Source organism: Podarcis erhardii (assembly GCF_964252035.2).
Source record: "Podarcis erhardii genome assembly, chromosome: 4".
Taxonomy (NCBI): domain Eukaryota; kingdom Metazoa; phylum Chordata; class Lepidosauria; order Squamata; family Lacertidae; genus Podarcis; species Podarcis erhardii.
The window spans coordinates 3280908-3298534 of record NC_138508.1 but is presented as its reverse complement, the minus strand read 5'-3'; the positions used below and the strand labels follow the sequence as shown (position 1 = coordinate 3298534).

At 40.7% G+C, this 17627-nt stretch overlaps 3 protein-coding genes across 3 annotated transcripts in view; all 3 read left to right on the top strand.

Moving 5' to 3' along the window:
• Nucleotides 1-17627, top strand: part of LOC309340939 (uncharacterized protein) — a 178406-nt gene that overhangs the window by 99215 nt on the left and 61564 nt on the right. Inside the window, exon 3 of the mRNA XM_081860204.1 lies at nt 4854-4935. Coding sequence (XP_081716330.1) covers nt 4854-4935 — 82 coding nt within the window. The remainder of the gene's footprint in view (nt 1-4853; nt 4936-17627) is intronic.
• The window catches only part of LOC309340600 (zinc finger and SCAN domain-containing protein 12-like), a gene marked incomplete at its 3' end in the record, with an annotated part of 98844 nt that overhangs the window by 39865 nt on the left and 41352 nt on the right, over nt 1-17627 (top strand). The gene's annotated exons all lie outside the window — the stretch shown is intronic.
• LOC309341131 (uncharacterized protein) lies at nt 5561-7350 on the top strand. Its single transcript, XM_081860625.1, has one exon. It carries the CDS (start codon nt 6099-6101, stop codon nt 7179-7181), a length of 1083 nt encoding a protein of 360 aa, XP_081716751.1. The 5' UTR covers nt 5561-6098; the 3' UTR covers nt 7182-7350.

The following is a 17627-nucleotide window of genomic DNA, read 5'->3' as shown; positions in this document are numbered from 1 at the left end:
CTCTGGTCTCGTCAGTTCCGGATCCTTCCTGTTAATTTATCAAGTTCTGCGTATTCCATTAATTTCATTCTCCATTTTTCAATCATAGGTAATTCTTCTTGTTTCCATTTTTGGGCCATTAGTATTCTTGCTGCCGTTACTGCAGATAAAAATAACTTCCATTCTTTCTTATTAATTTCATTTCCTATTATTCCTAATAGAAATGCTTCTGGTTTCTTAACAAATGTATATTTCAACATCTTTTTTAACTCATTATATATCCTTTCCCAAAAGCATTTCACTTTTTTACACTCCCACCACATATGGTAAAATGTTCCTTCTTTTTCTTTACACTTCCAACATTTATTACTTACTTTATACATTTTTGCTAATTTTACTGGTGTTTACATACCATCTATATATCATTTTCATCACATTTTCCTTTATTATAGTACACGGAGTAAATTTCAGTCCTTCATTCCACAATTTAACCCAGTCTTTAAATTGTATATTATATCCAAAATCTTTGGCCCAATGGATCATAACCGATTTAACCTCCTCGTCCTTTGTATACCATTCCAATAATAATTTATACATTTTAGACAATTTTTTTACGTCATTATTCAATACTTGCAATTGATATTTTGATTCCTTGTTGGTAAAACCTCTTTCTAATACATCTTTTTTAAACATTTCATTAATCTGAAAATAATCCAACCAATCATTTACATTTTCTTTTACTTCAACATATGGTTTCAGTTTCCATTTACTTCCTTCTTTCATTATTAAACGCCCGTATGTTATCCACCTCCCCCTCATATTGATCTTCTTCGCACTCATCACCTCCAGCGGAGACAACCAATGTGGAATTTTTGACTCCAGTAGGTTTTTTTACCTATCCCAGACTTCTATGAGAGATCTTCGAATGATGTGGTTTTCGAAACACTTGTGCACTCATTTCTTGTCATACCATAGATATGCGTGCCAACTGAATCTGTTATCAAATTCTTCCAAATCTAACAATTTTGTGTTCTCTAATTTTATTCATTCTTTCAACCAACAGAGGCACGATGCTTCATAATATAATTTCAAGTCTGGCAGGGCGAAGCCTCTTCTATCTTTTGCATCTGTCAGTAACTTAAATTTTATTCTTGGCTTCTTACCCTGCCAAATATACCTTGAAATCATTCTTTGCCACTCCTTAAATATTGCCGCCCCTTGGATTATTGGAATAGTCTGAAACAGAAATAACATTTTCGGTAACACACTCATCTTTATCGTTGCAATTCTTCCCCAAAATGATAACTTCATTCTCCCCCACATCTCTAGATCTCTCTTAATTTTATTTCATATTGGTATGTAATTATTTTGAAACAGATCAATACTCCTAGGGGTTAACAAAATCCCCAAATATTTAACTTTCTTAACCACCTCTATCCCTATTTGTTGCTGCATTTTTTCAATTATTTCTTGATCCATATTTTTCACAATTATTTTTGTCTTTTTCTTCTTTAATTTAAAACCCGCAACCGGACCAAACTGTTCTATTTCTTCTAACACCTCTTTAACACTACTTATGGGATCTTCCACTGTTATGACCAAGTCATCGGCAAAGACATTACCTTATATTCATTTTGACCAACTGTCACTCCCTTTATTAGCTCATTACTTCTTACTGATCTTAGAAAGATCTCCAGAACCGAAATGAATAACAACGGTGAAAGAGGACACCCTTGTCTTATGCCTCTAGTTATTACAATATTTTCTGTTGTTACATTATTAACTATTAATTTCGCTCTTTGATCAGTATATATCGCCCTTATACCATTAAGGAAAGATTGACCCATATCCATAAATTCAAAGTTTTTCAACATAAATTCCCATGAAATATTGTCAAAGGCCTTCTCAGCATCCACAAACATTAACATCGCTTGCTTATCGTTCCTGGTAGTCAGATATTCCATTATATTTATTACATTTCTTATGTTGTCTTTCTTTTCTTTTTTTAAAAAATAATATTTATTGCCTTTTCCAATAATTTAAACACTACAAAAAAGGAAAACCATACAATACAATACAAGACAAAAAAACACACTGCATAACACTAACAAAACACTAACATTAAACTAAAAAAACAAAACAAAAACAATTTAAAACACATCAAATAATTTCAATATCTTATCGTTCATTCACTTTTTTCCGCGACCTCCTCACACCTCCCTATTTGTATTCCACTTCTACTAATTGTTTCAGCAATTCCTTTCCATCTTCCTCTGTTTTCTATCCTATAATTATCTTAGCACATTCTAGCCTTATTTTTTCCTTTAATACTCTATTAATCTATTTATACTTAATTCCTTATAACATTTCTACTAAAGCCATATACAGTGGTGCCCCGCAAGACAAATGCCTCGCAAGACAAAAAACTTGCTAGACGAAAGAGTTTTCCGTTTTTGAGGTGCTTCGCAAGACGAATTTCCCTATGGGCTTGCTTCGCAAGACGAAAACGTCTTGCGAGTTCTTGCTAGTTTTTCCCCTTTTGTTTTTCTTTTTCTAAGCCGCTAATAGCGCTAATCCGCTAAGATGCTAATAGCCGTGCTTCGCAAGACGAAAAAACCGCAAGACGAAGGAAGAGACTCACGGAATGAATTAATTTCGTCTTGCGAGGCACCACTGTAACTTCATTCCAACATTTTTCTATCTCTCTCTTCTTTAGTTCGAAGGGTGATCAAGCAGTCTCTTGTTCTGTTCTTCTCTTTTTTCCCTCCTCTTCCAAGTCTGAAGGCCCTCACAATTCTAAACTCTTCTTGGCCCAAGTCCAAGTCCCAAAAGTCAGCGAGTTCCTGTGTGAGAAAATCTGTCAAGCTTTCCTTCTCAAATTCAGGTAGGGCTCTGATCCTCTGTTTTTCTTTAAGTTCAATCATAGCAAGCGTCAACTTATGTTCCTCGAGTTGCCTCTGTGAGGCTGGGACTCTCTCTCTCTCAAGTTCTGTTACTTTGCATTCAGCAGCAGCGGCTTTCTCCCTGGCTTCTTCCGCAGTCTGCCGTATCAGAATAGATTCCTGTATCAATTTCTGGATGGTTTCTGTATTGGTATTCACCTTTTGTCCCAAATTATTTATACTTTCTGTATTTAAGTCAATTTTAGTAGTTGCTGCATCCACTTTCACATTTATCGCGTCTGTTTTCTTGTTAAGCTGTTCCAGTGAATCATTTATCTTATTTAATGCACTCGCCAAAGCTTCTTCTGTCGGCATTCCTCTTGATTTTAAATGAACTGATACAGAAGCAGCCGCAGAAGAAGCAGGTAGGCCTGGTGTTGAGCCTCTCCTGGGTTGCTGCAAAGTCCTCCCAGACCTTAATTTTTTTTTACAGTTTGCTGATCTGTTTTTTCCTTTCCATTTGCCATAACACTTAAAGATTCAAGGTCAGTCCCAGAGTCTCACAGTTTTTTCTCTTGCCGCTGGAAATTCCCCTAGCCCAGCTCTTGTAAATTTCTGATTTAATTTCTGCAAACATCTTTACTATTTCCCCTTTTAATTCTGACTCTTGCCTTGAACTTTTTCTTTCCACTGGTGTCGCCCCCTCACTTTTTTTTTTTTTTTTTTTAGTATGAGACATTCCTAATATTAAATATTAGCTTCTTGCCACTTGTATGGCTAATCCAATCCACGCTCCAACAGCCAGGATACCCACTTATTACAAAATACCCACTTATTACAATAGCCTTCTTGCCACTTGTTTGGCTATTCCCAATTTCCCGACAAAATATCCACCAAAAAATAAATTATAAAGAGAAATCCCAAACTCCAAAAACAAGCCTCTAAGAAGAAACAAAAGACAAAAACTTAGCAAAGGAAGAAGACTTTATAATCCACGAAAGGGAAGGGGAAAAAGGGGGAAGAAAAAAATCTAAAATGTCCAAATATCCAAATATAGTCCACTAATCCACTCCAAGTCAACGTCCTTAAAGTTTTTATTTATATCGGAAAGAGAAAGAAATTCTCCCTTTCCGAGAATTAAAATGGCGCTGCTTATTTTCCTGCGTCACAGAAATTGAAGCAAAAAAGAAAGGGGGGGGGGAATACAGTCTCCAAGAAAAAGAGAAGCACTCTCAAAGTCCCATAATCACAAAAATAACAAAAATGACGAAAGAGAACAGCCTCTGTTTTCTAAGAACTTTACCACTTAATCCATCCCTCCACCATAAAAAAATACAAGGTACATCAAAGGTCTTAGAGGCACTAATTGTCTGTTACGCAGATCTTTTGTAATCGAAAGTAGAAAGTACAGAGGTCCATTTCCGACGTTCCCAGAAATTTCACAAAAAAGACTGTAAAAAAAAAAAAGGCTTTTTAAATTCCTCATCCCTCTTAGCGTTAATTAAAGGTCCATAAAAAAGATTTCTAATCGCCAAAGTAAAATCCGTTTGAATTAACCTCGTCCTCATCGAATTGTCTCCAATTGTTATTTCGATTTTTTAATCCTTTTAAGTCCTTTTAAATTCGAATTCTTAGTGTTTGAGAGCCGATCGCTTCTGCGCACAAGCACAACCTCAGGGCTTCGCTCCTGGAGGATAGTAATGGCTTCCCACTGCCTGCCTTTCTACCCCGCTGCTTTCATCGCCTCCAAAGGAGGTTACCTGGCGGCCGGGGGAATCGCAAAACGGCCGTGCCGGGATCCTGCCCCCTGGGGTGTTTTGGGGGGCTGCGGCGCCCTTGCAGCACCCCCCCTTTTCCTCCCAAGAGCTGGATTCCCTCTCCAGAGAGAAATCCCGCTTGTCTTCGCTCCCACGATCAGCCGGAATTCTCTCTGACATTCATTTTTTAATCCTTCTCCCCATTCTCTCTTTTGAATCCTTGTTTCTTTTTCAGGGAAAGGATCTCTTTGCAGAAATGGACCAGATTTCTTCTGAGGCAGAGAGGCCTCCGCTGAACACCAGAGAGAGGCCACTGGGTAAGGAGGAAGGTGGTGTTTCTCTGTTTGGTCTCATTCTGTTGGTTTTCCAACTCATCAGAGGAGGGAAGATATATTTTTTCACACATAACATCTCTAATGCACCCAAATATCCAAATGCACTCAGCAGGCGAGACTTTCTCAAAGGCCCCTGTGTAGTTTGAGATGCACTGATTTACCTGCGAGACAAGAAGGCACTCTGGGCCTCCCCCTTACCTTTTTTCTCTTGCAGGTGACACAGTGATACTGGCTAGACCTCTTCAACCATCTCTGAATGGGGAAAGAATGGAAGCAGCGGCTGTGGAACCAGATCAGGTCAGGGGAAGCTGCCTTGTGGGGACAGAGGCCAAGGGGTGGAACAATGTCCTAGCTCAAGGAGTGGTGGTGAACAACAGTGTTGTCTCAGAGGAGGACATTTCCCTTCTTATTTTAGGGTCCAGTGTGCTTTGAAGATGTTGCTGTTTGTTTCACGGATGAGGAGTGGGAGTTGCTGGATCCTGACCAGAGAGCTCTGCATAAGGACGTCATGGAGGAGAATCGTGGGATCTTGGCCTCTCTTGGTAAGGCTCCTTGTGGGATCATAATATCTGTTTTTAAATTCAAAACGGCTCTCTATGTTGAACCTCATATATATTCACAGAACTCAACAGCGCCCCCTACAACACTGGATATTACAGTATCCGCCCCCCCCAAACCCTTGAATAGTAAATTACTGTTTTTTCTGTGAATGTTCTTCCTCCCGTTGCAGCTTATTAAACAAGCAGCAGCCTGGTCTGAACTCCCCAGGCCCTTTTGACTGTAAACTTCAGAGTTGTTAGGGAAGTTGAAGTAGCTTCTGTCAGGTTTTCAGTTTTTGTTTTTCCTCCCGTCAGTCTTTGGTTGTCCAAAGAGAAGACTGACATTGGAAACGGAGGGATGCCATGATGGGAGCCAAACAAAATCGATTCAAGAGAAGAGCCAGGCTTATCGAATCACAGGTTCCCCTAAGGATGTCGGTTGATCCCCGTTAATTAATGCACCCAACCCTTCAGAAAACCATCCATCTAACCCACTTGTGTTATGCCTCTATTACCAGAGTTAACAAGTATTCTTCCTTAATTTCTTCCTGAGGTGCTAATGCATTTCTCTTCATTGTAGATAGAGATGGACTGGAAATTAACAACATGGGTGACCACGACAAAATCCCCACAATGGAGAAGCTGAATAAATATCTTGAATGTGGGAAAAGTTCCTTTTCCACTTCCCATCAAAGAAATCCCATTGGGAAGAAACCCTATCAGTGCATGGAATGTGGAAAGAGATTCAGTCAAAAGGGCAATCTCACTTCCCATCAAAGAATTCATACAGGGGGGAAACCCTATCAGTGTGTGGAATGTGGAAAGAGCTTCAGGAATAGCTCAAAACTCACTTCCCATCAAAGAATTCATACAGGGGAGAAGCCCTATCAGTGTGGGGAATGTGGAAAGAGCTTCACTCACAGCCACAATCTCACTTCCCATCAGAGAATTCATACAGGGGAGAAACCCTATCAGTGTGTGGAATGTGGAAAGAGCTTCACTGAAAACTCCTCTCTCACTTCCCATCAAAGAATTCATACAGGGGAGAAACCCTATCAGTGTATGGAATGTGGAGAGAGCTTCAGTTGGAGCTCCGGTCTCACTTCCCATCAAAGAATTCATACAGGGGAGAAACCCTATCAGTGTGTGGAATGTGGAAAGAGCTTCAGGAATAGCTCAAAACTCACTTCCCATCACAGAATTCATACAGGGGAGAAACCCTATCAGTGTGTGGAATGTGGAAAGAACTTCACTGATAGCTCCACTCTCACTTACCATCAGAGAATTCATACAGGGGAGAAACCCTATCAGTGTGTGGAATGTGGAAAGAGCTTCAGTCAGAGCTCCAATCTCAGTTCCCATCAGAGAATTCATACAGGGGAGAAACCCTATCATTGTGTGGATTGTGGAAAGAGCTTCAGTCACAGCAGCAGTCTCACTCGCCATCAGAGAATTCATACAGGGGAGAAACCCTATCAGTGCGTGGAATGTGAAAAGACCTTCAGTCAGAGGTCCAGTCTCACTTTCCATCAAAGAATTCATACAGGGGAGAAACCCTATCAGCGTGTGGAATGTGGAAAGAGCTTCAGTCAGAGCGCCAATCTCAGTTCCCATCAAAGAATTCATACAAAGTTCCCAAAACCCGTCATTATACAGCTTTCAGCGCCAGGGAAGAACTCATCTCTTTAACCAGTCCTTTGGCTGATTGACATCTAATGCCCTTTTACAATGTGGTGGGGAGGTGGGGGTTACAGGTTTTGGGGGTGGTGTTTTGTGTTTTCATTCTGTGATTTTATGTTGTAACCGTCCTGTGACCTGTGAGTGTAGGGAATGGGAGCCAGCTCTTAGAGTCTGAGGGGTCTTTGCACCCCAAAAAGATATTTGAGGGAGCCACCCCCCCAGTTCATAGGAACAGCCATTCAAATGGCATGCTTGCACCGCATCCTCTGACTGTTTAACTGAGGCGAGGCTTACTAAACCCCTCCTATATTTTATTCAAGTTGGCACCCCTGCTATAGGGCACTATAGAAATGAAATAAATATAATAACACCATCTTGATCGCCTTCATCTGCACATGTTCCAGCTTGACAATATCCTTCTTATTATCATCATTTTTAAAAAATTATGTGCCCATCATCTGAGGATTTCATGGTGCTTCGCAACATAAACAGACAGGTTGAAAGCAGGGCTTTCTCAAAAACAAGTTAAGCCCAATAAATCTCTCTTTCATTTCTTTTTTTGGATGCAGTTACAAACTTTGTTGATCAGGGGACTGCTGTGAAAATACTGCATCTCAATTTCAGTAAGGCTTTTGACAAAATCCTCTGCGACATTTATGTGAGGAAGCTGGTAAAATGTGGGCTGAATGAGGTAACTGTTAGGTGGATTTGACTGACCGAACCCAAATTGTCCTCCTCCATGGTTCCTCCTCATCCTGGGGAAAAGTGACAAGAGGGGTACTGCAGGGTTCTGTCCTGGGCCCATTGTTGTACAACGTCTTTATAAATGTCTTGGATGAAGGAACTGAGGGGATGATCATCCCATTTGCAGATGACACCAAACGGGGAGCGGAGGCCAATGTGGCAGAAGGCAGAATCAGATCAAGGGCAGGAATAGTACCACTTTCTTCTGCCTTGGTCTGGCCCCACATAGAATACTGTGTTCAATTCTGGGTACCACAATTTAAGAATCTCAACTTTTGTTTGCCAGGGGCGGTGGGGGTTACAGGTTTTGTGTTTTCATATTGTGATTTTATGTTGAAACCATTCTGAGAACTGTGGGTGTAGGTGTCTGGTCATGTGGGATTGCTATGAGGAATTATGAAAAAGCTACTGTGTCAATGGTGAAAGCATCACTTTGACTGGGCTTGGGTCATTGACTTGATTTCTGATCGATCCCACAAGCCTCTGCATCTCTGCCCCATGGATGTGGTAAAATGCCTGTCTTTCCTTTTACTGCTGGGTTTATAACCACCGGGGTTTGTTAATTCCTCCTTGGTTCCTGTTTATTTAGCCTGTATGCATGCTCAAATAGAAAATAGTTCTTTGTACTTAAGAGGCTTCCTCTGATCTGACTTTGTCCCCACGTGAGGATTTTTTGAAATGCTCAGAGGAAATCTGATTGGTTCTTACAAACGCTGTGTTAAAGTTCTTTTGTTAATAAAAACGACCTGGGCCAGGAAGTGGAATGCGCACTTTCTCCCAGGGTCTTGCTGGTCAAGCCTCGTGTCTATTGTATTAATCAGGGTCCAGTCCGTCCTTTGTCTTCAGAATGCAACAGCAGGGAACAGGAGCCAACTTTTAGAGGATGATGGGTCTTTGCCCCTTCATAAAATATTTGAGGGGGGCACCCCCCCAGTTGATAGGCATTGCCATCCAAATGGCATGCATGCCCCACATCATGTATTGATTATGCGAGGAGGGGCTTACTAAACCCCTTCTATATTTTATTCAAGTTGGCACCCCAGGTATAGGGCGCTATAGAAATTAAATAAATGCATAAATAAAGCAAGGCCATCTTGATCGCCTTCATTTGCATATGTTTCGGCTTGTCAATATCCTTATTATTATCATCATTTAAAAAAATTATGTGCCCTTTATCTGATTTCTCGGTGTTTCAGAACATAAACATACACAAGTTGAAAACATGGCTTTCTCAAAAACTCGTCAAGCCAAAGAAATCTCTCTTTTTCTTTTTTCTTTTTGGATGGAGTTAGAAAGTTTGTTGATCAGCGGACTGCTGTGGAAATAGTCGCCCGTGATATTTATGTGAGGAAGCTGGTAAAATGTTGGCTGAATGAGGTAACTGTTAGGTGGATTTGACTGACCAAACCCAAAGAGGACTCCTCCATGCTTCCTCCTCATCCTGGGGAAAAGTGACAAGAGGGGTGCTGCAGGGTTCAGTCCTGGGCTCATTGTTGTTCAACGTCTTTATAAGTGACTTGGATGAAGGAACTGAGGAGATGCTTATCACATTTGCAGACGACACCAAACGGAGAGCGGAGGCCAATGTGGCAGAAGGCAGAGTCAGTTCAAGGGCAGGAATAGTACCAATTTATTCTGCCTTGGTCAGGCCCCACCTAGAATACTGTGTTCAATTCTGGGCACTACAATTTAAGTATCTTAAATTTTGTTTGCCCGGGGAAATCAAGAAGGTGGGGGAACACAATCCATCTTCCTTTTATAACACGTGGCAAATGTTTATTGAATATATAAATTGTTAAAACTGTTGCAGGAATCCACCCAACACTCACGGGAAAATGTATCGTGGTCTTTTAGAACAGGCACCCCCAAACTCTGCGCTCCAGATGTTTTGGGACTACAGCTCCCATCATCCCTAGCTAACGGGACCCGTGGTGTGGGATGCTGGGAATTGTAGTCCCAAAATATCTGGAGGGCCAAGTTTGGGGATGCCTGTTTTAGAATAATGAAATGAAACTTTAACAAATGACATGCTGAAAGTCTGAAATTCCATCAGGACAAGTTACTTTTTGTTTACTGTTGTAACTATTGCTTTCTGAATATTTATCTTCTGTACCATGAAGATAAAGAAAAATAATGTTTTTTAAAAAGGAGATGGGGAAATCATGTGTACTATTCCATCAATGTGCTTGCATGTGTTGAGTTTTATTTGGAGACTGTAACTCCCAGTAATTTCATTATCTGTATGTGTTTCTGTGTGTTCAGCACACATGATTGCAGGTGAGACTGAATAAAACACTTCATTGGAAAAATTAGAAGCATCTAATGTTCCCTGGACTTTTAATAATAAATAATAATAATTTTATTATTTATACCCTGCCCTCGCCAGCCAAGGCCGGGCTCAGAGCGGCTTACAAGCAGTAATAAAAACAAGATGAATGATTGCAACTTAAAAACAAAATTAAAATACAACATTGAAATATTGAAACATTAAAATATTAAAATATTAAAATGTAACCTCATCGCAGGAGGAGAAGGAAAGGAAAAAAGAAAGAGAGGGAGGGAATCAAATTGGCTCCAAGCCAAAGGCCAGGTGGAACAACTCTGTCTTCCAGGCCCTGCGGAAAGAAATCAGATCCTGCAGGGCCCTGGTCTCATGAGGCAGAGCGTTCCACCAGGCTGGAGCCAGAGTTGAAAAGGCCCTGGCTCTGGTTGAAGCCAATCTAACTTCCTTAGGGCCCAGGACCACTAGGGTGTTGCTATTTATGGACCTTGAGGCTCTCCGTGGGGCATAACAGGAGAGGCGGTCTCATAGGTATGAGGGTCCTAGGCCGTATAGGGCTTTGAAGGTTAAAACCAGCACCTTAAATCTGACCCTGTACTCCACCGGGAGCCAGTGCAGCTGGAAAAGCACTGGGTGAATATGCTCCCATGGCAGGGACCCCGTGAGGAGCCTCGCTGCAGCATTCTGCACCCGCTGGAGTCTCTGGGACAGCTTCAAGGGCATGGATCACTTTTAGGGCAATGCATGGTGCTTTTGTTTGACACATAAAAATCTGGCTGCTCCCAAAGACTTGTCTGTCTCCCGAATACCTGGAAGGAAGCATATATCACATTGATTCCTAAAAAAAGATCTAGACACTCTGGAAGTGAAAAATTACAGGCCAATTTCATTATTAAATAATGACTATAAGCTATTTGCAGACATAATGGCAGAAAGATTAAAAAAGGTTTTGAATAATAAAATACATATAGATCAATCAGGCTTCCTCCCAGGGAGACAATTAAGGGATAATGTAAGGAATTTGCGAAGTCACAGCCGATTCTGAGAGAAATTAAACTCCATCAGGCACAATATTCTAAACTGATAAACCAGGAAATAGAGTGGAAGATTAAATTAATGAAACAAAAAACTTTTGAATCGGCAAACAAATGTGGGAAACTGCTGGCTTGGCAGTTGAAGAAGAAACAAAAATTAAATACAGTCACAAACCTGGAAATTGAAGGAAGAAACATTCAGAACCCCGTGGAGATTAGAAAGTGTTTTCAGAAATATTTCAAAAAATTATACACTCAAGGGCCGCAGGATGAGGCTGAGATTAAACAATTTTTGGAAAAAAATGGACTTAAAAAACTGCCACAAGAAAATAGATCACTCCTGAACAGCAAAATAACACAACAAGAGATCGAACAAGCCATTCAGAACATGAAATTGGGCAAATCTCCAGGGCCAGACGGCCTGACCTCCAAGTATTATAAGACATTAAGAGACTATTTGATACAACCATTGATGGAGGTCAGTAATGAAATTATGGAGGGAAAGAAGGTGCCGGAATCGTGGAAGGAAGCTTTCATCACATTAATACCAAAATCAGAAACTGAAAAGACACAACTCAAGAACTATCGTCCCATCTCCCTTTTAAATGTGGATTACAAAATATTTGCTGACGTTTTGGCAAGCAGACTCAAAAGAGTTTTAAATGAAGTAATTCATAAAGATCAGGCAGGCTTTCTCCCAGGTAGACACATGTTTGCTAACACAAGGAACATTATTGACATTTTGGAACTTTTGCAAGCAGACATAAATACAAAAGCAGTGTTAATCTTTATAGATGCGGAGAAGGCCTTTGATAATATTTCTTGGAAATTTATGAAGGGAAATTTAAAAGAAATGGGAGTGGGACGGGGTTTTGAGAATAGGATTGATGCAATATATTCAGAACAAAAGGCAAAACTGATAGTTAACAATGTGGTTACAGAAGAGTTTAAAATTGAAAAAGGAACACGACAAGGCTGCCCGATTTCCCCTCTGCTATTCATTTCTGTTCTGGAGGTGCTCTTGAATATGATTAGAGGGGACCGGTTGGTGCAAGGGATTCAGGTCGGAGCGAAACAATATAAACTTAAAGCTTTTGCAGATGACCTAGTTTTGACTCTGCAGGAGCCAGAATCTAGTACGAAAAGAGTATTACAATTGATTCAAGACTTTGGTCGGGTGGCGGGATTTAAACTAAATCAACAGAAAACTAAGGTGTTGCGAAAAAACTTGACAGATACAGAGTCAGAACGGTTTCAGAGAGAAACAGAATTAACTATGGTAAAAAAAGTAAAGTACCTAGGGGTAAACATAACAGCAAAAAATCTGAGTCTATTCAAGGATAATTATGAAAAATGTTGGTCTGAAATTAAGAGAGACTTGGACAGTTGGACAAAATTGAAGCTTTCTCTGTTAGGCCGAATTGCTGCTATTAAGATGAATGTATTGCCAAAGATGTTGTTTTTGTTTCAAACATTGCAAATTGTGGACAAGACGGAGTGCTTCCGGAAGTGGCAGAGAGATATTTCTAAATTTGTCTGGCAGGGCAAAAAGCCCAGAATTAAATTTAAGATATTAACTGATGCGAAAGAAAGAGGGGGCTTTGCCCTGCCAGACTTAAAGCTGTACTATGAAGCCGCAGCTTTCTGCTGGCTAAAAGACTGGCTACTTCTCGAAGACACTGATGTATTGGATCTGGAAGGTTTTAACAATGCTTTTGGTTGGCATGCATACTTATGGTATGACAAGGTTAAGATCAATAGGGCCTTTAAGAACCATATTGTCAGGAAAGCAGTATTTAACGTCTGGACAAGATACAAAGACTTATTGGAAAACAAAACTCCGAGGTGGCTTTCCCCTCTGGAAGCTAAGGCCCGAAAAAGACCCAATATGGAGGCTAAATGGATACTTATTGCAAGGATACTTATTGCTAAGAACGGGAAAACTCAAGAGCTACCAACACTGGAAGAGTGACAGATGCAGCTGATGGACTATATGCAACTGGCGGAGATGACTGGCAGAATCCGAGACCTGGGAGAAGAAAGGATTGAAGAAGATTGGAAGAAATTTAAGATTTATTTACAAAAATATTGTAATCTGGTTGAATGTTAAGAAGGATGCTTGATCATAAATAATTGGCCACCACCAAAATTAGACTGGAATTTGATGACAAGTGAGATTAAGGAAAACATAAACCTTTCGGAGAAGTGTTAGATTATATTTAAATGAGTGGATATAAGATCGTAAACAAGATGATAATTTGTTTGAAAAAACTTTTTAAAGATGTAAGTGGGAGCAGGAGACGTGAGGAAGTCCAAAGAAGTTATGAAATTTTGTTAAGATATAAGTAATATTGTTTATTATCTGTGCATTTCTTTTATAAAAAAAAAACCTTAATAAATATTTATTTAAAAAAAATGTAAGGAATTTGATAGATATTATTGAATACTTGGATACGAAAATAGATAGACAGACGGCCCTGGTGTTCATAGATGCTGAAAAGGCATTTGATAATATTTCGTGGGACTTCCTAAGGAAAAGTTTGGAAATGATGGGAATGGGAGAAAAATTTAGAAGAGGTATAGAAGCAATATACAAGGAACAGAAGGCAAAACTGGTAATAAATAACACTACAACAGATTACTTTAATATATAAAGGAACTAGACAAGGTTGCCCCCTGTCCCCTTTATTATTTATAACAGTATTGGAAATACTCAATGAGAGATTGAGGGGGGCAACAGAGGTCAAAGGAGTCAAGGTAGGAAAGAGAGAATATAAAATTAAAGCCTTTGCAGATGACATCGTATTAACTCTAGAAGATCCAAAACATAGTGTAAAAGAAGCTTTACAAAAAATTGAAGAATTTGGAGCGGTGGCAAGACTCAAGGTAAACAAAAATAAAACCAAAATGTTGGTTAAAAATTTAACTAAGGAAGAAACGATAGATTTGGAACGAAGGGCGGAAATTACTGCAGTTAAGAAAGTGAAATACTTCGGAGTATGGATTATGGCTAAAAATATAAATCTATATAAGGATAACTACGAGGTCATCTGGAGGAATATAAAGAAAGATTTGGAAATCTGGGGGAGGATGAAATTCTCCTTTTTGGGGAGGATAGCAGTTGTTAAAATGAACATTCTGCCCAGAATGTTGTTTTTATTTCAAACTATCCCCGTACTTAAAGGCTTAAAACAGTGTAAAGTGTGGCAGAGAGCCCTGGCGAAATACATCTGGCAGGGGAAAAGACCACGGATAAAAATGAAAATTTTGATAGATAAAAAGGAAAGAGGGGGTTTCTCCCTACCGGATTTGAGCTTGTACTATGAGGCGGCGTGCCTACTTTGGCTAAAAGACTGGATAAAATTGGAGAATGGATATATTGGATTTGGAAGGCTTTAGTAACAGGTACGGGTGGCACTCGTACCTGTGGTATGAGAAGGTGAAGGTCCACAGGAGCTTTCTGAATCATATTTTCAGGGGACCAATATACCAGGTATGGGAGAGGAATAAAAATCTCCTCGAAAGGAAGACCCCCTGGTGGATCTCACCAATAGAGGCTTTAACGGTTAGGAAAACCAATATGGAGGACAAGAGCACCACCTATGAAGAACTTCTAAGAAAAACAGAACAAGGGCCCAAACTTAGACCTTATGAAGAGATAAAAAATTCACTCACTGGTTGGTTGCAATACCACCAGGTGAATGATTTGCTAAAAGAGGATAAAAAGAACTTAGGTTTTGAAGATAAAAAATCAAAATTCAACGTAGAGGTAGTAGAAGGTAAGAACAAAACATTGTCTAGAATATATGATATGTTACTAGAGTGGCATACAAAAGATGAGGAGGTGAAGGAGGCAATGATCAAGTGGGCAATTGACTTTGGCTACAATATTGACTTTGAAAGGTGGTTGGAACTCTGGAACAGTAATATAAAGTTTACGGCATGTATGGCACTGAGAGAGAATGTCTGGAAGATGTTATACAGATGGTACCATACGCCGGTGAAATTGGCGAAAATGTATAGATTAAAGAATAAGAAATGCTGGAAATGTGGTGAGGCGGAGGGAGACCTTTACCATATGTGGTGGCTATGTAACAAGGTGAAAGGCTTTTGGGAATCAATATATAATGAGCTTAAAAAAATATTCAAGTATACCTTTCCCAAAAGACCTGAAGCCTTTTTGTTGGGAATGACCGGTAAAGAAATCAAAAAAGAAGATAAGACGATATTTCTTTATGCCACCACGGCCGCAAGAATTATGTTGGCACAATATTGGAAATCGGAAACCATGCCCAGCATAAATGATTGGCAGGTCAAAATGGTAAATTATGCCGAGCTTGATAGACTAACAGGTAGAATACGAGATCAAGATGAACAGAAATTTCAGAAAAATTGGAGTAAATATTGGAAATATATTGGAACAAATTGGAAATATATTGGAACAAATTTAACAAATTGGAAATATATTGGAACAAATTTAACCCCTGGCGGGGTTAGAATAATTCTATCAGCGATTGATTTTAAGACTAATAATCAAATACGTAATGGAGGAAGATATTCGATACTTACCAAAAGGGTGGAGGGGAGTCCAGGGCTCGGTAGAGCCCAAAACACTATGATTTTTTGATGGTTCTTTATTTTATTTTATTTTTATTTTTAATTTTTAATTTTTCTGTATAGTTTGGGGAAGGGAAAAACAACTTAAGTACTTATAATGTTATATTCTACTTTGTATTCTTTTGTTATCTTTGTTTGTTTTTTGCATAACCTGAATAAAAATGTATTTTAAAAAAAACCACTTGTCTGTCTCTGCATCACAACACTGCTTTGGAACGGCTTCTTTCTGATTGGTGATTAAAATGACTATTGGCTGGTGCTGGTGCTTGAGGATGATGAAAGGTAATTAACGAAAAAAGTTGGGTTTACAAAAAATTCCCTAAAGGCACGTTTCTAGGGCTAGGCTGGCTCTTAACAGCTTCTGATCAGTTTACTTGAGAGATTGCCTTCCCCCATGTATTCCCAACTCAGCTGCTTTGAGAAAACTGGCACAGTTACCGGTTCCACGTAGAACACCTGGACTTGTGAGAAAGCAAAATTTTAGTGTGGCGACACAGGTAGACTTTGGAACTCCCTGCCTGCACTTCTTTTCCCCGCTTTTCTTTTTGGTGCCTGCAAAAATAAATACATGTTTGTATAGGCAAGCCCATCCAGATATTTAGAATGTGGACATGTATTTTAATCTGATTCTCAGCAAACGGTTCATTTGTAATTATTTCTAAATATTTTAAATAGTTGTGTGTGTAACTTCTTTTACTGATGCAAAAAATTCTGTATGTGTGTGTGGGGGGGGGGTGTGTGTGAAACCGGGCACCCCCTGACCTTGCTATGTCTCTGGAGCTGGAGCTGCAGAATTGGTCCTTTTCCCTGCAAGCTGCTCCTCCACTTTCAGGCCAAGGGAGGGAGATGCTCAGAGTCCAACCAGGAGCCTCACCCCCCAAAAGGATATCTGGGCATGGGCGGAGCCGGGGGGGGGCAGATCTCCCCCTAAATCCATAAGAAATAATAAGAATCTGAGGTTCTGCCAAGCGAGAGAGGGCTGAGCTGGAGGGACTCGGCTTGGCAAGGGTTAAAGGGAACTGAGCTGCCTTCCTAGAGAGGACAGGAAGCAAGGGGGGGCAGGTCCTCCAGAGCCAAGGCCCCTCCCTCCCCAGTCCTTCCCTGCTTTGGTGTCTCCCCTGCAAGGGCTGCCTCGCTCTCCCTCTTGGGATCTGGTGAGTCTCCTCTCTCTCTCTCTGGGATCTGGTGGGGGTCCCAGGGCTGCAGCAGGGGAGGGGGCCTGGGGGGGCTGATCTGCTCCTGCAGGGGGGGGGACCCCAAGTCAGGGAGAAGGAGAGGGTCCTGCCAGGGAGGGGCCAGGGCTGCCACGCTCTCCTTCCTGCAGATCAGAGGATCCCAAACTCATCTGGCCCTCCGCCCCCCCCCTTTAGAAAAAATCTCCCTTCTTTACACAAAGGAATCCCTGGGACATTAACTTTGAGTGACATCGCTCAGCCTCATTGCGCAACAGAGGAAACATCTGCAAATGGTTTTCCAAAGCTGGACGAGGAGGTGGACTAGCCCTCCCCCCCAAGAAAAAAGTGGGAGAGAAAGGCGAGGGATAAAGAGAGGGATCCCAGCCCAGAGTCTGGCTGCTGCATTGGGGACCAGTTTCCCAGTGTCTCCCAGTGTCTCCCAGGGCAGCTCCCCACGGAGGCCACTGCAGCAATCCCCTCGCACCCAGAGCAGGGCATCCCAGGACCACATCCTCTCTCTCCCAAAGGGATTGTTGATGGCAAAGCAGCCGGAAATGGGCGCTGCTACTCCCTGAGCCTCCAGGGACCTTGGCATCAGTAGCTG